The 21,776-nt window shown below is 43.4% G+C and overlaps 1 protein-coding gene across 3 annotated transcripts in view; it reads left to right on the top strand.

Annotated features, from left to right (window-relative positions):
* The first annotated feature begins 957 nt into the window (after window positions 1-957).
* LOC135506117 (probable E3 ubiquitin-protein ligase RNF144A-A) overlaps window positions 958-21,776 on the top strand; it is a 39,516-nt gene continuing 18,697 nt past the window's right edge. The window contains exon 1 of one of the 3 annotated variants that reach the window (XM_064925560.1): window positions 958-1,269. Coding sequence is in view for 2 of the 3 variants with exons in the window: in XM_064925561.1 (XP_064781633.1) it covers window positions 5,718-5,731 (14 nt within the window). In the remaining variant the exon portion in view is untranslated. Of the gene's footprint in view, window positions 1,270-5,365; window positions 5,732-21,776 lie in introns of those variants that run through there. The other 2 variants (XM_064925561.1, XM_064925559.1) reach the window with 2 other exon arrangements.

Here is a 21,776-nt window from a genome sequence, read left to right as displayed (position 1 = left end):
CATCCAGGTAGAGTGAATCCAAAGACAACGCCAACCACCAATCATTATCTGCCCGGCAGCATTATAAGACACACACACAAACACACACACACTTTGGTGTGATTTATTTGATTCTCCTGATGGATCTGTTAGCCTCTGGTGATGGGAGTGCAGGGGAATCAATGCAATGTTCTTTAGGAAGACAGGAAAGGGAAGGATAGTAGTCCAGCACAGGATTCAAAACACTGGCCATGTCTGTGAACATTGTGACCTCTATGTAGACAGATATTTACCAAAGGTAAGCTACTGTAAAAAAATAAAAATGACTTATTAAAGACATTGGAGAAAGTATGTGAGCTGCTGCTGGTGCCACTGGTCCTAGGTTCAAATACTGAGCCAGTTGCTGGTCCCAAGTTAAAATCCTGGTCGGGGCAACTACCCACCCAAATTCACTAATACATTTCCTCATGTTCAGGGACCAATCACAATGGGAATACAAAACAACATGTGATGTTAATGAAGTTCAGAAATCTCATTGTTTTCAGAGGTAAACTGATCAATAGATTGTGGGTACATCGTGTTGTACTTTTCAATGGAAGGAGGTCATTTAGAAAAAATATATATAACATCTTCCTTCATTTCTCTATCTGTAAAACCCAACCCTGGCGAAGGCTAAGGGCCAAAACACATTTACTCTTAACAATTAAGAAGCAGTTTAATCAATGACTGCTCATATTCAGTGAGTTTTGTTGTATTGTCTATCCTACTGGTAAAAAAATGTTTTACAGATTATAGGCCGATGTCTTCTATAAATAAACATTATTCCATAATACGACCCAATCCAAACAGCAGGTGGCAGTACTGGTACACATTAATTGTTTTAGGCTTGTGTTTTTCCTTCCCAAACACTGAAAGGGATTACCTCATAGTCAGGGAAAACCCTGTTCATGACGCCTTGTGCTCGACAGAGGGCTCTTCGCGATGCCACATATCTCAGAATACAGCAATTCCCCCTCCTGAGCTTTTACGGCTCTATAGCGCATACAAATTACATTTTTCCACCGAACAGTTGATTTTGATAAGCGCACCAACTACTAGAGCTGTCTATTATACTTTTTAAGAAGAGAGAGAGACATAAATGTTGATGTCCACTGACAGCAAGGCTGTTGTCGATAATACTTGAGCCAAACTGCAACGACTAGAAAAGGTCGTCTGAAAGGATAGTCTGGATGGAAAACAAGGCTCCTGTCCTTCCTCAAGAAAACTGACAAGCAATAGTCTGAATTCAAGGTAACCTGGATACATAACATCATGTTGTTACAGTGTAAATGTTACAGATTAGCTGTGCATGTTGTTTGGACGCAGCTGTTACGTGTTGTTACAATGTAACAACACATATCGAGGCAGTCTGTGCTTGCGTCAACGGAATGTTAATTTTGTTTGGTTTATGATGTGTTTTGCGTGTGTGGTCTGCTTTTTGTATTTTTTATGTTTATGAAGGATTCTTATATTCCCTTAAGGGATGTAGGCTATAGCTGTCATGGAATGGTTTGTGAAGTAGGAAACTGAACTACACTACAATGATGTCTGTGGAGGTAGGCTGCACATTCACTTAACCCATCCCAGCATGGCTCTTATCTGATTCAGTAGATCAGGGGTATTTCCTTGCACAGGGACCCCTCCCAGACAAACAGGTGACCAGGGACCCCTCCCAGACAAACAGGTGACCAGAGACCCCTCCCAGACAAACAGGTGACCAGGGACCCCTCCCAGACAAACAGGTGACCAGGGACCCCTCCCAGACAAACAGGTGACCAGGGACCCCTCCCAGACAAACAGGTGACCAGGGACCCCTCCCAGGCAAACAGGTGACCAGGGACCCCTCCCAGGCAAACAGGTGACCAGGGACCCCTCCCAGGCAAACAGGTGACCAGGGACCCCTCCCAGGCAAACAGGTGACCAGGGACCCCTCCCAGGCAAACAGGTGACCAGGGACCCATCCCAGGCAAACAGGTGACCAGGGACCCATCCCAGGCAAACAGGTGACCAGGGACCCCTCCCAGGCAAACAGGTGACCAGGGACCCCTCCCAGGCAAACAGGTGACCAGGGACCCATCCCAGGCAAACAGGTGACCAGGGACCCATCCCAGGCAAACAGGTGACCAGGGACCCATCCCAGGCAAACAGGTGACCAGGGACCCCATGATCGGCGACCAGGGACCCCATGATACCTTAGCGAACTATTTTCTCATCATCAAGTGAATGATAATGGCAAGGATAAATAATCAACATTTTTAAATAAATAGATTTGGTACATAGGGCAGGTAGCGTTCTCCTGGCAGCCAAACCCAGATTTGTCCGTAGGACTGCCAGATCGTGAAGTGTGATTCCACTGCTCCAGAGTCCAATGGCGACGAGCTTTACACCACTCCGGTCAACACTTGGCATTGCACATGGTGTTCTTAGGCCCTATGTACAGCTGCTCGGCCATGGAAACCTATTTCATGAAGCTCCCAACAAACAGTTATTGTGCTGATGTTGCTTCCAGTGGCAGTTTCAAACTCGATAGTGATTGTTGCAACTGAGGACAGACGATTTCTACGTGCCTCAGCACTTGGCGGTTCCGTTCTGTGAGCTCGTGTTCCTACCACTCCACGGCTGAGCTGTTGTTGCTCCTAGATGTTTCCACTTCACAATAACAGCACTTACAGTTGACCAGGGCAGCTCTAGCAGAGCAGAAATTTGATGAACTGACTTGTTGAAAAGGTGGCATCCTATAACAGTGCCACGTTGAAAGTCACTGAGCTCCTCAGTAAGGCCATTCTGCTGCCAATGTCTCTGTGGAGATTGCATGGCTGTGCTCAATTTTATACACCTGTCAAAATGTGTTTATTCCGTTGTTGCCAGCGATATTCATAAAAACATTGAACAAATAAATAAATGATCACTTTAAAATATTGTAGAACCCCTGCAGTACCTTGATCCCCCAGTTGAATATCCCTGCAGTACCTTGACCCCCGGTTGAATATCCCTGCAGTACCTTGATCCCCGGTTGAATACCCCTGCAGTACCGTGATCCCCGGTTGAATACCCCTGCAGTACCTTGATCCCCGGTTGAATACCCCTGCAGTACCTTGACCCCCGGTTGAATACCCCTGCAGTACCTTGACCCCCGGTTGAATACCCCTGCAGTACCTTGACCCCCGGTTGAATACCCCTGCAGTACCTTGATCCCCGGTTGAATACCCCTGCAGTACCTTGACCCCCGTTTGAATACCCCTGCAGTACCTTGATCCCCGGTTGAATACCCCTGCAGTACCTTGACCCCCGGTTGAATACCCCTGCAGTACCTTGACCCCCGGTTGAATACCCCTGCAGTACCTTGACCCCCGGTTGAATATCCCTGCAGTACCTTGACCCCCGGTTGAATACCCCTGCAGTACCTTGACCCCCGGTTGAATAACCCTGCAGTACCTTGATCCCCAGTTGAATAACCCTGCAGTAGATACTTTTTGGGGGGACTCATAGGACATCACCTCCATGGCAGCACAGTGAACCCACCTATTTAATTGTGTCAAACTGTTCTTGATCAACACCCTTGTTTCTTCAAAGTCAATGTTCTCTTTTCCCTATTTTTTGTTAAATACTCTTTGTTAACCATAATATCAGTCAGCAATTGAAGATCAGGCCAAATTCGTTTTTTTCCCATGTTGTTGTGAATATGAATTGACAAGTCTAATGAGCCTATGTAGGATCATGTCAACCAAATAATTCTGCTGACGTACAGTAGTGGGCATTGCTTGTATAACCCTCTGCAGGAGGTGATTCATGTTTTGTAAATGTACAGGCTTAGTGCCGTGGGCTTTGGCTTGTTCTGGCCTTATATGATGAGAACCAGTCTGAAAGAAAGTAAGGATGTGTCCCAAATATCACTGTATTTCCTACATAGTAGTGTACTACTTTTGAACAGAGCCCTATGGGCCCTAGTCAACAGTAGTGCACTGCACTATAGTGAATAGGGTACCATTTGGGAGCTACCTGGAGGTTTTCACTCCAATCTCAACTGTAACTAACCTGACTCAGCTTATCAACCAGCTAATTATTAGATTATTATGGGGCGGCAGGGTAGCCTAGCGGTTAGAGCGTTGGACTAGTAACCGGAAGGTTGCAAGTTCAAACCCCCGAGCTGACAAGGTACAAATCTGTCGTTCTGTCCCTGAACAGGCATTTAACCCACTGTTCCTAGGCTGTCATTGACTTGCCTAGTAAAATATAAATAAAACAATTTGGGTTGGAGTGAAAACCTACAGGATGGAAGCTCTTTGGGAAAAGAGTTGGAGAGCCCTGGGCTAGAACATGGTGATTATGGTGTTTTCCCTGTGGCTATTTGTCATTCTTACCAGTCCAGTCACTCCTCACAAGAGGAGATACATTCCTCAAATTAGCCTCATTGTGGGTAACAGAGTGAGCCACACTTAATTGAATACTTCGGAAGTTTGTGGTAAAATAGTGCACTATTTAGGGAATAAGGTTCCATTCGTCATTATATCGTTACATCATGTCCCACCAGCCAGTGAGGTAACACAGCCCCTTACATTGTATGGCCCAGTGGGCACACATAGCAGAGCTTCTGAGTTAGAAGGCTCCTTCAGAAGCTCACTGTGATCAGACAAGCCTAGTAGCTGCTTGACAGGCCTAGTAGCTGCTTGACAGGCCTAGTAGCTGCTTGACAGGCCTAGTAGTCTGCAGACACAGAAAAGCCTCTTGGCCCACCAGCCTAGTCTGACTGAAAGTATACTGAAGGTACAGCTGTCCAACCAAGTCTTTGATATGGGATTGTTACTTCAGTAGCAGCAATGACCCAAATATTGTAACAGTTTCAAAATATATATTATGTCTCTCTTCGCACAGTATTTAGATCCTGAATTGTCTGAAAAAACTCCATGATACCTATAAAGCAAGCAGATCCATTTTTACCTCATGTTCACCTTCACCTATCCACAGCTCCCATTGGGTTTGAACATACAACTACTGTGTGCCCCCTCTCTCTGAATCCCTCTAACAACCACCACACAGGTCCAGAACCTAGCTCTGGTCCAGGCCGTTATGTGCGGCTTGCTGGCGCTGAAGGCTCCTAGTGCCCTGGACCAGAGCTAAGGAGAACCATTCTGGGTTGAGAGGGAAGGAGAGGGCAAGGTGCAGCTGGATTAGTGTAAATGGAGCTGAAGAATGATTCTTTCATGAGTAGTGAGACGGGCCTGTAGGCCAGGCCAGGGTTCCAGTGCTGAATCCAGAACACTATGTGCCTGCCAGGCAGCTGGCTCCCAGTCTTCCTGCCCAAAGCATAGCCGCACAGTACACTCTGCCCAGGCCAAGCTAGCCACAGCCACACACAGAGAGGTTTGTCTGTCTGCAGACAGCAGCAACCTGCTTTCTCTGCCCACTGCCCTGTCAGGACAGACCCGGAGATAAAAATCCCAGAGCTGGCAGGAGACCACTCATTCAGTAGAAAGTCATACGGTTGGTGTGGTTAGATGGACAGCACTGTTAGCTTTTGATGTGGTACATTCATATGAATGGTTTAGGAACTAATCTCTTGTGACGTGAACATTATTTGGTTCTGGGTGCCAAAATTAGAATAGGTTCTTCTAGCTCCTATCTCTGTTAGTTATCTGAATTCTGCATCTGAGATCAGAAGTGTCCGTTCTTACTAGGACCGGGTCTACTCCATAGCTGTGATGGTACTTCAAGGGTAAGTCTTCATAAGGATTTCTGTCTGACCAATGTATGATCAGTTCAAAAGCATTGATTGTATGTGTGGTGATGGTGAATGCTGATATATGTGGTAATCCAGGAAATGTTACGAGATTTAATTTGTGTTCTATTCTGCTTTTACTCTGTTGTTCTGTTAGTGAACCTTGTGTCCTCTGGTAGACTGGATGGCAGGGTAGCCTCGTGGTTAGAGCGTTGGACTAGTAACCAGAAGGTTGCAAATTCAAACCCCCGAGCTGACAAGGTACAAATCTGTCGTTCTGCCCCTGAACAGGCAGTTAACCCACTGTTCCTAGGCCGTCATTGAAAATAAGAATTTGTTCTTAACTGACTTGCCTAGTAAAATAAAGGTAAAATAAAAAAAAATATTAAAAAAATTTCAGTCACATGTCATGCCTGCAGGTGGAATGTGATGGGCTTAGTCCATAATTTGTATTTGTTAAAAGTAGTGCACTATGTAGGGAATAGTGTGCCATTTGGAACGTAACCATGGTGTCAGACTTTACAAGTAAACATGGTAAGTGTTCGCAAAGTAAGTCCTCTAAGCATCTTAAAGATGTCTGTGTGACTGACTGTGAAGAAATCCAGTGGAAAGTGAGAAATCCACCCGGCCCACGCGAGCTGTTGAAATTGTGATTCATGTCAAGTTCAGCTTTAGCTCATTTGCATCTAGCAAACTTTTGTCTGACAGTAGGCTACATTTATATGCACTGATAGCAAAGGCTTAGCTCACTGTTCAATCTGCATTCAGTGATGAAATACACTAAACCATTCTCCATGTACAGGTAGTGAAAACATTGCATCCCTTTATAGTCAGATTGTTTAAAACCCTTTGTTTGACCATAAAGCACTGTGTCCTCATTATCCAATGGCCATAAAAGGGATTTAGTTCAAATATACATTTTCATTCCATGGTGTGTGGCCCCTTCCATCTCTAGCAGTAACCAGACAGGAACACTTTGAGTGACCTGCTTGCTTCACCATAACAAACACCGCTACAGTACATAGCCTATATTCTTCTGATTTGATTAGGCACCTTGAGAAAACACAAATTGTTGGGGATTGTAAGTGATCACTAATCCCCCTTGATCCCCAACCAAGCATTCATCTAATCTGGTGATCACTAATCCCCCTTGATCCCCAACCAAGCATTCGTCTAATCTGGTGATCACTAATCCACCCTGATCCCCAACCAAGCATTCGTCTAATCTGGTGATCACTAATCCCCCTTGATCCCCAACCAAGCATTCATCTAATCTGGTGATCACTAATCCCCCTTGATCCCCAACCAAGCATTCATCTAATCTGGTGATCACTAATCCCCCTTGATCCCCAACCAAGCATTCGTCTAATCTGGTGATCACTAATCCCCCTTGATCCCCAACCAAGCATTCGTCTAATCTGGTGATCACTAATCCACCCTGATCCCCAACCAAGCATTCGTCTAATCTGGTGATCACTAATCCACCCTGATCCCCAACCAAGCATTCGTCTAATCTGGTGATCACTAATCCCCCTTGATCCCCAACCAAGCATTTGTCTAATCTGGTGATCACTAATCCCCCTTGATCCCCAACCAAGCATTCATCTAATCTGGTGATCACTAATCCCCCTTGATCCCCAACCAAGCATTCATCTAATCTGGTAAGTGTTTGTGTCCAGCTAGCTAAGTGGATCATGTCATTCACATGAAATGACATTCCATCTGACAGAGGCTCATCACTAATGTGGCAGTAGTATATGAAGTATCTATTGATCATAGACATGCATGTACTCATGTATATACTGTACATGCATATGTTTGTGTTTACTGTATAGACTAATGCTACACCACTGTTATTGATTCCTGAAAGGCGTATGCTGTATAGGGTTATATTAAGGCATTTCCCTATCCCCTTCCCAATTCCAATCTCTAAATACTGTGAATTTAAGTGAACTTGTCTTTCAGCTCTCCTAGTAGCCTCACCATTGCATGCCCCCCCCCCCCCCCCAGCATGCCTATATCCTGCCTGTGTGAATGGGGCCTTTAGGATTCAGCAGGCAGCGTGCCAGTTGTGTCTTGTGCCAGCAACAGGAAATGCTGCGGTTTCCTCAGGCTGCTGTCACTTCCTTTCCTTGACTCCCGGGTCCAGGACTCAGTAGAAGGCTACGGGGGCATCCCAAATTGCATCCTATTCACTATTTAGTGCACACCTTTTGGCAATAGGGTTCTGGTCAAAAGTAATGCACTATATAGGGAGTATAGGGTGCCATTTGGGATTCACTATGTTTGGGGCTGGGCTATAATCTTGGAAAGGATAGAATAGGAATGAATCCCTTTCTAATGTTATCACTTCATTGTAAACAGTACTGGAGAAGAATACATTTTAGATGAGAAGAGCATGTTTGTTTAGAAATATAGGCTGAGCACTGAGCACAAAGGGAGGAACAGTCATATTTCCTCTTATGAACTGAACAAATTTTCTGTGTGTCCAGAATGGCACCCTATTCCTTATATAGTGTACTACTTTTGACCAGACACCTATTGGTATTGGTCAAAAGTAGTGCACTAAATAGGGAATAGGGTGCCATTTGGGACGTAACCCCTATACCACTGCTTCTCCTCTCGTCCTGGGGCCAGCCTGTCACTCACTACTAACTCACTGGCTCACGTCCATGTATTATAAACACATACTGTACTGTGTTTCTTAACTGTACCTCTCCCTTTTCCCTCCACTCCCTTTCTCGTTTCCTCTAGTATTGTGTTCTCAATTTAATGTTTCAGCTTGCTCTCTCCTCCCTCTCTATTTCCCCCTCTCCCTGGCATGCAGTACAGTAGTAGTGTGTATTGTACCAAGGCCGAGCAGATGGAGCAGTGCTGTTCCTGGTGTAGGGAGGGCAGGTGATGTAATCAATGTAACCTCTCTCTCTCTCGCACTCTTTTTTCTCCGTCTGTCTCTTTCTCTCTCACTCCATCTTTTTCTCTTGCTCGCTCTTTCTCTCTCCCCATAAGTCTCTCTCCATATTTCTCTATCTCCCTTGCATTCTCTTTTTGTTTCTCTGTCCCTATATGTCCCTCTATAATTTATTCAATTCAGAAGGCTTTATTGGCATGAGAAACATAGTTTATTAGGTACACCACCCTGTTCACAAAAATGATTCGCTCCTAAAGACAGTGAGGCACGTGGCCGTGGCTTGCTATATTAAGCAGGCATCGAGGCATTCAGTTACTGTTCGATTGAACGTTAGAATGGGCAAAACAAGTGACCTAAGTGACGAACGTGGTATGATCATCGGTGCCAGGTGCGGCGGTTCCAGTATCTCAGAAACGACCTGCCTCCTGGGCTTTTCACGTATGACAGTCTACGGTTTACAGAGAATAGTGCAACAAACAAAAAACATCCAGTCAGCGGCAGTCCTGTGGGCGAAAACAGCTTGTTGATGAAAGGTCGAAGGAGAATGGCAAGAAACCTGCAAACTAACAGGCGGGCCACAAACAGGCAAATAACAGTGCATTACAACAGTGGTGTGCAGAACGGCATCTGGGAATGCAGAACTCCCTGGTCCTTGTCACGGATGGGCTATTGCAGCAGACAACCACACCGAGTTCCACTCCTATCAGCTAAACAGTAGCTCCAGTGGCCACAACAAAAGAGGAGACCACACATTACTTAAATGTAAAAAGGAATACATTTAAACTAAATAATAAATACAAAAATGTTGTACGGTGAGAACAGACCAAAAACACAAAAGGTGGTGGAAGCCAGCAATGCACATCCACCCAGACCAGAGACACGGTTCATGAAGTGCTGGTTTGTTGCAGGTGTGTTGCAGGTGTATAATGCAAACTAAAGTTCTGCGCACCACCGTGAAAGGACCAGTGAAATTAGCCTGAAAAGGAGAACCTACAATAGGTAACAGAGCTAAAACCTGGTCACCAGGGCTAAATTGTCTATGTTCAGACCGACAGTCATAAATATTCTTCATCTTTACTTGTGCAATTTCCAGTTTCTCTTTTTCAATTTCACTAGTAGAGGGCAGTCTATTACGAAAACCATTGACATAATCAAGCACATTTAGTGGTGGCTCTATTGTTCCGCAGCTGTCCTGCAACACAGCCAGAGGGCCACGTGCCACATGTCCAAAAAACACATAATTTGGACTGAATCCTGTACTCTCCTGACAACTTCTGGCAAACAGTTCCTTCAAAGATGGGTCATCCTGCTGTTCCTTCAACAAATCATCACAAGAAACAGGTGGAGATGTTCAGGCAAAGGCTGGTCAAACGGTTCTGTAACAGACAGAATTAGATTCAGTTACTGACACCTCACGGCTCATGGCACGTTTCACCGCACAAGCTGGTTAGATAACAGGACTATCTGGAGAGTTCTTACTCCTCACTAGTAGGGAGAACAGGGGTCTGACTCCTCAGGAGCAGGGAGAACAGGGGTCTGACTCCTCAGGAGCAGGGAGAACAGGGGTCTGACTCCTCACTAGTAGGGAGAACAGGGGTCTGACTCCTCAGGAGCAGGGAGAACAGGGGTCTGACTCCTCAGGAGCAGGGAGAACAGGGGTCTGACTCCTCAGGAGCAGGGAGAACAGGGGTCTGACTCCTCAGGAGCAGGGAGAACAGGGGTCTGACTTCTCAGGAGCAGGGAGAACAGGGGTCTGACTCCTCAGGAGCAGGGAGAACAGGGGTCTGACTTCTCAGGAGCAGGGAGAACAGGGGTCTGACTCCTCAGGAGCAGGGAGAACAGGGGTCTGACTCCTCAGGAGCAGGGAGAACAGGGGTCTGACTCCTCAGGAGCAGGGAGAACAGGGGTCTGACTCCTCAGGAGCAGGGAGAACAGGGGTCTGACTCCTCAGGAGCAGGGAGAACAGGGGTCTGACTCCTCAGGAGCAGGGAGAACAGGGGTCTGACTCCTCAGGAGCAGGGAGAACAGGGGTCTGACTCCTCAGGAGCAGGGAGAACAGGGGTCTGACTCCTCACTAGTAGGGAGAACAGGGGTCTGACTCCTCAGGAGCAGGGAGAACAGGGGTCTGACTCCTCACTAGTAGGGAGAACAGGGGTCTGACTCCTCAGGAGCAGGGAGAACAGGGGTCTGACTCCTCAGGAGCAGGGAGAACAGGGGTCTGACTCCTCAGGAGCAGGGAGAACAGGGGTCTGACTCCTCAGGAGCAGGGAGAACAGGGGTCTGACTCCTCAGGAGCAGGGAGAACAGGGGTCTGACTCCTCAGGAGCAGGGAGAACAGGGGTCTGACTCCTCAGGAGCAGGGAGAACAGGGGTCTGACTCCTCAGGAGCAGGGAGAACAGGGGTTTGCTGTGTAACCACAAGGTGGTGGCACCCCAACCCAGACCTCTACACCAGCTAACTGATTACCAAGAATGAGACCAATACCCTGAACTGGTAGATGAGGATGCACCAACACAAACCTTTGATAAGATCTGAGTCAAGTTTCAATGTGTGCACAGGCACAGGAAAAATAAACAATCCCATCCCACAAATGAGTATATCATCACCTGTATCTGACTCACAAACAAATGATTCCACAGAGCCTGTGTCTCGCAAGATTTTGACTTGCACTTTCTCATCTCGTCCTACCAGGAAGATATATCCCTCAGAAATGTATGCAGCATAGTCAGAAGCCCTGGCTTTTCTAAAAGGATATGCATGCTTCTCAAGCTGAGATACAGTACTTGGACTAAGTACTGTATAAGAGCGTCTGCTAAATGACTTAAATGTAAATGTAATGATATAGCTAGGCCAGAAAACTGTACTTTTGACTTGCCACCAGAATGTTTTGCTTTTGCTTTAAGGACAAGACATTCATTTTTGCAGTGTCCCTTACCTTGACAGTAGTTACATACTCTGTTTAGATCATTTCTACTTCGTATGCCACAATCAACCTTAAAGCATTGATCTGCTTCAAACCTTGAAAACTTTTGGTGAGGTTAGAAGTACTCTAGTACGGGCAGTTTCAGAATGATGACCAGGATCCACAAAAAAGCTTTTATGGGTCAAGACATACTCATCTGATTGAACTGCTGCCACACAGACTTTTCACCTTGTGCTCACTAATATAAGTTGTGACACGCTCTGGAACTGAATTCTTAAACTGATCAAGTACCACCAGATCAGACAGTTGCTCAGATGTATCTACCTCTGTGACAGAGCACCAACGATTAAACTGAGACGCTAAATTACGTGCTAATTTTACGTAGGTTTGCTTTTCACCTCTCTTCCAATTTGAAAACGCTGCTTATAAGCCTCAGGGATCAATTCGTAGGCTTTTAACAACTAATTTTTCACCGTTTCATAGACCTGAATCTGCTATACTTAACCCTGAACAGGCCTCTTGAGCTTCACCAGTAGGCTGGATCAATTCGTAGGCTTTTAACAACTAATTTTTCACCGTTTCATAGACCTGAATATGCTATACTTAACCCTGAACAGGCCTCTTGAGCTTCACCAGTTAACACACACTGTAGCAGTAAAGTACGATTTGCATCAGACCAATCTCTAGATTCTGCTACTCACTCAAAGGGAGAGAAACATGTTTCTTGGTCCTTTTCATTAAACTTAGGAAGTAAATGCCCATTTCTTACGTCCTCAGTTGGATAGTTTGTTACTGGCAAAACTGATGACTCTTGTCTAAGTTTACCCTCTCTGATTAGGTCTAGTTTATACTGTTCCATCTGTCATTTTGCCAACTCAGTTTGTTTAATCTGCTATTTTTCTAGTTGCAGCATTAACTCGTTGCTCAAAACTTAAACCTGGTGACACAACTGGAGTAACAAACTGTGGCTCTCGAACAGTTAGGATTCCTTCCTCAACTAGTTTGGCTTTTAGATTGGCCTTCATATTGTTTTGCAATTCAATATTGTAGTGCTCAGCAATCTGTGCCATCTGCTCTTTAGTGCACTGCTCCAAACATGCTTCAGACGGGCACTCAACTTGTCCACATTATTAGCCATGATAAACTCAACTAAAGTACCAATTAGACTGTGACAAAAGCCTGTACATAGTGTACCCTGATAATGTGAAGGACAAGCAACACAAAATGGACCCTCCCCGGCCCTAGTCTAATTAATATACCCATCTAACTGACTATTTAACCAAAACCTGTAGTGTTTGGGCAGACACTGGTTTGGGTCAGTCACAGTGGTCAGGTATTCTGTTTAGGAACAAATAACAATACTTTTATCTCGCTCTCTCTCTATTTGGACCACTCTCTCTTTCAGTGTCTCTCTATCTTTCCTCTTTCTTGCTTTCGCTCTATTTTTCTATCTCTCTCAGAAGCCAGGTACAAGCTAGAGAGGAACTATTAACTGACTACCTGATCCCAGAATTGTATTCTAGTTTGCTGTTTCATTAACCTGAACTAGTTTTGTTATTTTCTTGGTGCTGGACGTCTCACCATTGGCCTTATCAAGTGAAATACCACAGTCTGAGGTGTCTGTTCCCTTTCTGTAAGAGCCACTAGAGGAGATGTGTTGTATTACTGTACAAAAGGTTTGAACTTTACCTGAACTTTTCCTTGATTGAGGAGAAATGACTCGCGCTCTGCAGTGTTTTAGTGATTCACAAGGGGAGAGATCTCACTTGACTGTACTTGGGTTGCTCTCTGAAAAGGCAAAAAGAGCATCCGCAAAGTCAATTTGCCCGCAGACTCAAGAGAAGAGATGAGAACACCTTTTATAATTCAAATGATCTCTCATGAATTGCCTCTGGTATTTGTATATATGTAGCTTACATTGTGCACTTAGTCTGTACTCAGCAATAAGTCAATGGAGTCTTGCTGTAGGCTAGTAAGACTCCACCTTGGACAGCCTCGAGACATAGAGATGGGTATTGGTTGTTTCGCTAGTTGACAGTCCTCTGTAGCTCAGTTGGTAGAACATGATGCTTGCAACACCAGGATAGTGGGTTTGATTCCAGTGACTGACCTTATGTAAAATGAATGACTGTAAGTCTCTTTGGATAATAGTGTCTGCTAAATGGCATATATTATATATAACTGGACTGTTACTAGGAGACTGAGTTCTCAGTCTTTCCCTATTCAAGAGGGTTAATGTAGAGCACGTGTCAAACTCAAGGCCTGCGGGTGGAAAAGCAACCTCAGTCAACATTGAAATGACTAAAACCAAATCAAAACTGTGTACAAATTATATTGGACCTACATTTTTATACAGTAGTCTCTTCACTCTTTCCATGTTGCTAAGAATCATCGAAATGAAAGCTGAATTGTCAGGGAGCGTCAACAATTCCAAAACCAATGGATAGAGGGCTATTTTTTGCTCATTTTGACAGCGAGGAAATACAGGTATAACACATTTTCAATGTGGGCCTCCAGACCTCGGTGAAGAGCGAATGTGGTCCGTAGGCAACATTTGTTTGACACTCCTGATGCAGAAAGAGGGTGCACACACAACAAATATGAAATACTTATCATACATTTTGTTAGTCTTTACATTTATTGAATTAAATATAGTTCAGCTGTCCCTGACATTTCAGCTGCTGCCTTTCTCAAGGGATGTTGTTGCAAAGGGTTAGAGCGGTAGCTAGCTTGGTAGCTTGTTCATTCTGACTGGTGTAGGTCAGATGTGTTCATTCTGACTGGTGTAGGTCAGATGTGTTCATTCTGACTGGTGTAGATCAGATGCGTTCATTCTCTCTCTCAATTCAATTTCGATTCAATTTAAGGGGCTTTATTGGCATGGGAAACATATCAAATCAAATCAAACTTTATTTTCCACATGCGCCAAATACAACAAGTGCAGACTTTAACGTGAAATGCTTACTTACAAGCCCTTAACCAACAGTGCAGTTCAAAAAGAAGAAATTATTTACCAAGTAGGCTAAAATAAAAAGTAATAATAAAAAGTAACACAATAAAAATAATGAGGCTATATACAGGGGGCACCGGTACCGAGTCAGTGTGCAGGGGTACAGGCTAGTTGAGGTAATCTGTACATGTAGGTGGGGGCCAAGTGATTATGCATAGGTAACAAACAGAGTAGCAGCAGTGTACAAGGGGGGAGTCAATGTCAATTGTCCGGTGGTTATTTTTATGAATTGTTCAGCAGTCTAATGGCTTGGGGGTAGAAGCTGTTGAAGAGCCTTTTGGTCCTAGACTTGGCGCTCCGGTAAAGCTTGCCGTGCGGTAGCAGAGAAAACAGCCTATAACTTGGGTGACTGGAGTCTGACAATTTTATGGGCTTTCCTCTGACACCGACTATTACAGTGAGGGAAAAAGTGGACTGGAAGAAAGATTTCTTCCAGTCCAAAACGATGTCCTCTCCGTTCAAAATATATTCCTCCATTTGGGAATCTCTAAATGAATCGTCCTCCAACAATCTCTGTCTCACTTTCCTGATCAATTTCTTCTAAAATTGTGTGTACATCTGTATATCTAGACTTAGATTTAGCTTTCCCTGACTTAGTCGCCATACTGATTGATATATAAACAGCTGAAGATGCGCTTTACCAAAACAGTGCTGTGCGTAACATGCGTGGCTCCTTCCGGTATGAATCTTCAATGGCGAATGAACCTCTTTACGCCGGAGATTACTACACGGGTTGGTCTTCCAACACATAAACATTACATATTGCCGTTTACCTCAGCTCATTGGCTATCTACCCAGCTAGATTTCAAGACGATCAGTGGTCATTGGATTAAAATACAGTCAATCAACGAAACAGCGGTCATATCATTCGTGAACAATGATGTCGTTACTTGTTGTCAACAAATAGGTTTCTTTCAGTCAATATGTCCCGCGAAATGATCCATCTTTTTGGTTGTGTTACAAACAAACCAGTTGATTGCAATGAAGCCAAACATGAATGGAAAAGTCACGTTTGGTGTGTGTATTTACATCAAATGTGTCGTCGAAAATGGAATGAGACGGAATTCACGACACAAGAGGTTCACAAAATGTTTCGTGTTAGGCTATAAAAATGTATTTTATCAAACAAAACACCATTCATTGTGTAATAATGAGCATTGGGATTGCAAACAGAGGAAGATCGTCAAAGGTAAACAAATTATTTTATTGCAGTTTGTGATTTTGTTACGCCTGTGCTGGTTGAAATAGTTGTTTTTTATGGTGCTCTATCCTCAGATAATTGCATCGTATTCTTTCGCAGTAAATCCTTTTTTAAATCTGACAACGAAGTTGGATTAGAAAGATTCTAGGCTTTCGAAACATGTGAGACACTTGTATTTTCATGAATGTTTAATATGACTATTTATGTAGCGATCACCGTATGTTGTCGAATTTCATCCCGCGGGTTCGATGCGCAGTGAAGTTAAGTTTGCCTGCATTAAAGTCCCCAGCCACTAGGAGCGCCACTTCTGGGTGAGCATTTTCTTCTTTGCTTATGGCCTTATAGTGTTGTTTGAGAGCGGTCTTAGTGCCAGCTTCACTTTTGTGGTGGTAAATAGACGGCTACGAATAATACAGATGAGAACTCTCTTGGTAGATAGTGTGGTCAACAACTTATCATAAGGTACTCTACCTCAGGCGAGCAATACCTTGAGACTTCTTTAATATTACATATGTTTAATATTAATATGTTTACGTTGCCAAAGCAAGTGAAATAGATAATAAACAAAAGTGAATTAAACAATAAAAAAATGAACGGTCAACATTACACTCACAAAAGTTCCAAAAGAATAAAGATATTTCAAATGTATATACACAGTGTTGTATCGATATGCAAATAGTTAAAGTACAAAAGGGAAAATAAATAAATGTAAATGTGGGTTGAATTTACATTGGTGTTTGTTCTTCACTGGTTGCCCTTTTTTGTGGCAACAAGTCACACATCTTGCTGCTGTGATTGCACACTGGTATTTCACCCAATAGATATGGGAGTTTATCAAAATTGGATTTATTTTCTCATTCTTTGTGGGTCTGTAATCTGAGGGAAATATGTGTCTATAATATGGTCATACATTTGGCAGGAGGTTGGATCATCTTGTTCTACTGTAAGAATTGTCTCAGTACTGCTTCTTTTCCCCTGTGGAACAGGCCATTACTTTCCTTTGTTGATTTCTGCTGGTCAAGCAAAGTGGATTACTCTCTCTTTCTCTCTCTTTCTCTCTTTCTCTCTCTCTCTCTCTTTCTCTCTCTCTCTCTCTCTCGCTCTCTCGCTCGCACACGTGCTTATCTTCCTTAAAGACTGTTCTTCCAGACACAAGGCACACACCTTCCTCTCCTCTTTGGAAGCTGTGTGCTTTTCCTTGTTCTAATCCAATTATAGACACTAATTTAGGAGACCTACATTTCACTTTTCTGACTGGCTAGAGTTAGATTCAGAAGCCAGAGATTCTCTCCGATCTCTGTGGACTTCTGCTAATGAAAACAAAGACCTTGTCACTTCGTGTGCTGTGAAAGGGCCTTGAGATCGCTCCCATGGCATGCATGCATGCCCTTTAACAATGAACAATCTCTAGTCTCCAGATAACGATATAAAGAGATTGATCCACTTTTCCTCAGTTGTGTACTTGAACACAAGAATCCTAAAGATACCCGCGATGGAACCCTTTGTAGAAACCTGTGGTTTACAGGTCAAACAAGGGCAAGTGAGCCATTAAGCAACATTGGGATACTTAATTAACGTTAAGAAAAAATCCCGAACCGAACATTTTAAGCACAGTGCACCAAACTACCACTAGCAGGTCCCGGTCATCATCATCAAGGGAAAACAAGGCAACAGTAAAGTCTCCCATGAATGATGCAGCGCCCCCTCTTGGGCCAATTGAGATATCGCGTGTGACTAACATATTTCAGTTATTGTGTTAACACAGATTATCCATTATAGTGGCTGCTCTAACAATGAAAAAATAAAGTAAAAAATAGATAGCAGTTAGCCTGGGTAACAGTCTTTTCATTCTCTCTCAAACTCATTGCACGGAGGGCCAAGTGTCTGCGGGTTTTCGCTCCTCCCTTGTACTTGATTGATTAATTAAGATCACTAATTAGTAAGGAACTCCCAACACCTGGTTGTCTAGGACTTAATTGAAAGAAAAAAAAACTGCAGACCCTAGGCCCTCCATGGAATGAGTTTGACACCCCTGTTCTAGATCATTCTAGCCATTCTATCCAATGAGAGGGCAGATACACGTGTGAACAACAGGCACAACACTGATATAGTGTTTTTTCAAAGTATCATGCTGATCAGTACACTCGTAACAACCTAAGCACTACCAAACATCTATTCCATCAAATAAGCCATTACATTTTTGTGGGGGAGGACATGTTTACTGTTGCTTTGTTTAACCTAGATGGATTATACATAAAAATAGTTTACGTAAGCCCTTGATACCGACATTATGTAGCTACAGTATATGCTTGTCGGGACTGAAATGAAAGCTGTCAGTTCATTTAGATTCAAAAGACAGGTGCTTTTGACGGAGATCAACACTGACTGACTGCCTGACTGACTGGAGAAATGCTTACAATATTGATTTTCCACTACAGTTGTTGAGTTAAAGGGGAAATCTGGGATTCTAACAACAACAACTTGCCACTTTTTTGTTAAACAGGGGAGGGGGTGGGGCTGGAATTAAACTCATGAGGCATTTATCAATTATTTTCTTCAATTTATAATTAATTTAAAAGTCCAAAATGGATGTACCACTCTTTAAGAGTGGTTTTTAACTAACAGATTCAGCCTCAGATTATATAAATCCAGTCTTTGTATTGTCAAGTATAGAATTTACAATCAAAATAGATTATAGCATTATGCATATCTAGATCTAGTTGATCTATTTATCAGCAGTGTTCTCCTAGGGCTAGCAGCACAGGGACGTTGCTCTGAGCCGCTTGTCCAGATGGGTGGTTAAAGCAGGAGATGGGCTGGTAACAAGCTGGTCTAGTCTACCATGCAGAGAGAGGAATCAATCCCCATTTCTGACTCCCAGTCGTCCATTAAATGAATGAGAACAAACAACTAAAATGTCGATTTCCATACAGTCCATCACAAAAAAATATGAGTGATCAACTAATAGCCAGCCATTATAGCATATTGGCTTGCCTTTCTGCATGTCAAAACACATATTTTGTAAGTGATGATAGAAGTGTTTCTTTCCAAGCTTCGGACGAGGCAATAACAAGAAATTGACTCCTGTAGACAATCCTAATTGGCCTAAACATAGCTGGGGTGCAATTCCAGGGTGTCACTATCAATTATACAAATGGCCAGTCAGTCAGAGAGGTAGTACCCACCTCACTGTTCTCTGTCTGTCACATGGTAAAGAGACAGAGATTTAAATATATATATATAACCAGGCAAGTCAGTTAATTCTTATTTACAATGACAGCCTACACCAGCCAAACCAGGACGACACTGGGCCAATTGTGCGCCACCCTATGAGACTCCCAATCACAGCCAGTTGTGATACAACCTGGATTTGAACCAAGGTATCCATAGTGACACATCTAGCACTGAAATGCAGTGCCTTAGACAACTCGGGAGAGAAGGTAGTCAAGCCACCTCAAAAAGCACAAGAAAGAGGATTTCGACACCCACCATCTCATATTGTTCTGAAATCATTTCTGTAGTTAGAAACAGATAAGGTTAGCATTCCTGCAACATTATTTTGTTTAAATATAATTTGATCTCTGAGAAACTGATTGCTATTAAGCTATTTTAATTTATAGGATTCATATAATCTTCAATAAATATAGTACATAATATCCGATTTGGACCATAATTCTTCCTAACAATGAGTTAGGCCTGAGGAATTCAATAAAAGGATCAATAGCCACCCCACGCCAATCTCCCCCCACTCACCAGTGTACAGTATCAGTTCTCTATGTCTGACAAGTAGTATGGAGCTGCTGCTTGGGGTATTGTTTCTTCATTCTATTTAATGTATTCCCTGTGAATCTGGGAATGTTTTTTTTAAATAAGTCCCTTGCATTACTTACCATAAATGAGTGTGAAAGTACAACGTTTTGCCCACTAGATACCGCTGTTCGTGCTACTGCCAGCGCGCCCATGTTGCTGGTGTTTTGTGTTTAATACTGTCCCATGTTTCATGAGCTGAAATAAAATACACATAAAAAGCTTATTTCTCTCAAATGTTGTGCACAAATTTGCTTACATCCCTGTTAGTGAGAATTTCTCCTTTGCCAAGATTATCCACCCACCTGACAGGTGTGGCATATCAAGAAGCTGATTAAAAAGCATGATCATTACACAGGTTCACCTTGTGCTGGGGACAATAAAAGGCCAATCTAAAATGTGCAGTTTTGTCACACAACACAATGCCACAGATGTCTCAAGTTTTGAGGAGCGTGCAATTGGCATGCTGACTGCAGGAATGTCCACCAGAGCTGTTCCCGGAGAATTACATTAAATGTTCATTTGTCTCCCATAAGCCGCCTCCAAAAATGTTTCAAAGAATTTGGCAGTATGTCCAACCGGGTAACCACGTCAGCCCCTCCACATCAGTCTTCTTCTCCTGCGGGATCGTCAGAGACCAGCCACCCAGAAAGCTGATGAAACTGTGGGTTTGCAAAACTGAAGAATTTCTACACAAACTGTCAGAAACCATCTCAGGGAAGCGTGCTCGTTGTTCTCACTAGAGTCTGCAGTTCGGCGTCGTAATCGACTTTAGTGGGAAAATGCTTACAGTCAATGGCCACTGACACGCTGGAGAAGTGTGCTCTTTGTGGATTAATCCCGGTTTCAACTGTACCAGGCAGATGGCAAACAGCGTGTATGGCATCATGTGGGCGAGCGGTTTGCTGATGTCAACATTGTGAACAGAGTGCCCCATGGTGGCAGTGGGGTTATGGTATGGGCAGGCATAAGCTACCGACAACGAACACAATTGCAATTCAATTTGAATGCACAAAGATACCATGATTAGAACATGCCATTCATCTGCCGCCATCACCTCATGTTTCAGCATAAAATGCACGGCCCCATGTTGCAAAGATCTTTACACAATTCAGTCAGAAATGGCTGTAATTATTTTGCAGCTTCAGCATCACTGACAGTGCGATACACACTGCTGATGTTCTGTGTTGGTCGCTGCAGCAGGGAGGAGAGAAACAACGGATGCTAGTCACACAGTCACTCGCTGTCTTCTTTTTACACAGCACAGCACATCTGAGCCCAGTCCGGCACAATCAAATCAATTGTGGTCGGACTCCCTCTAGTCATTTGTGTGTCTTAATTATTTCATGAAACCTTTCGCTTTAAGCATCAGACAAGCTAAGTGCATATAGTTGATTTGATTAAAACACATAGGATGTGTCTTTACAATATATGAAGGAATTCACATTTAAACATTTCGACCAAATCGATTGGTCAATAGAACAGACGACTCTTGGTCGACTATGATTGTTTTTTGTCAGGGACAGCCCTACTCTGGATCGAAGTGTACAACAGCGGGTTCCAGTTCCCACCAATATTCAGCAACTTTGAGGAGGAGTGGGAGAACATTCCTCAGGCCACAATCAACAGCCTGATCAACTCTGTGTGAAGGAGATGCACGAGGCAAATGGTGGTCACACCAGATAATGACTGGTTTTCTGATCCATGCCCCTACTTTTTTTTAAAGCTATCTATGACCAAGATTAAGGTCTAATTGACTGATTTGTACTGTAACTCAGTAAAATTGTTGAAATTGTTGCATGTTTGGTTTATAAATATATATTTTTCTTTGCAACTTTGGGTAGAAAACCAATAACTTTTGCTCATGTTGAAAATAAATTGTATGGTCATCCTCACAATTCAAGCCAGTCCTCCATGAATGCAATTCAGTTTGTCCTCCTCTTAGGCATAATCTGTCAGAGAACTGCTACTGAATACTGGTTGTTGGAGTGGAATTGGTGTGGGGGCTCTGTGGGTGTCTTTTGAACCTGTTATTGGATTCTTCTTGTCTTACTCAATGGTAGGAAAAATTTTGGTCCAAATCGATTTTTGGGTACTGTATTTGTAGAATATTATGTTTATCTTACAAATGAAAAGGGCCAATTTGTGTGCACACAATTAGCTTAAGAGAGAGAACAAATTAAATAAAA

Source organism: Oncorhynchus masou, chromosome 19 (genome assembly GCF_036934945.1).
Source record: "Oncorhynchus masou masou isolate Uvic2021 chromosome 19, UVic_Omas_1.1, whole genome shotgun sequence".
Classification (NCBI taxonomy): domain Eukaryota; kingdom Metazoa; phylum Chordata; class Actinopteri; order Salmoniformes; family Salmonidae; genus Oncorhynchus; species Oncorhynchus masou.
The sequence above is the reverse complement of the archived record's forward strand: the minus strand, read 5'-3'. Positions and strand labels throughout refer to the sequence as shown.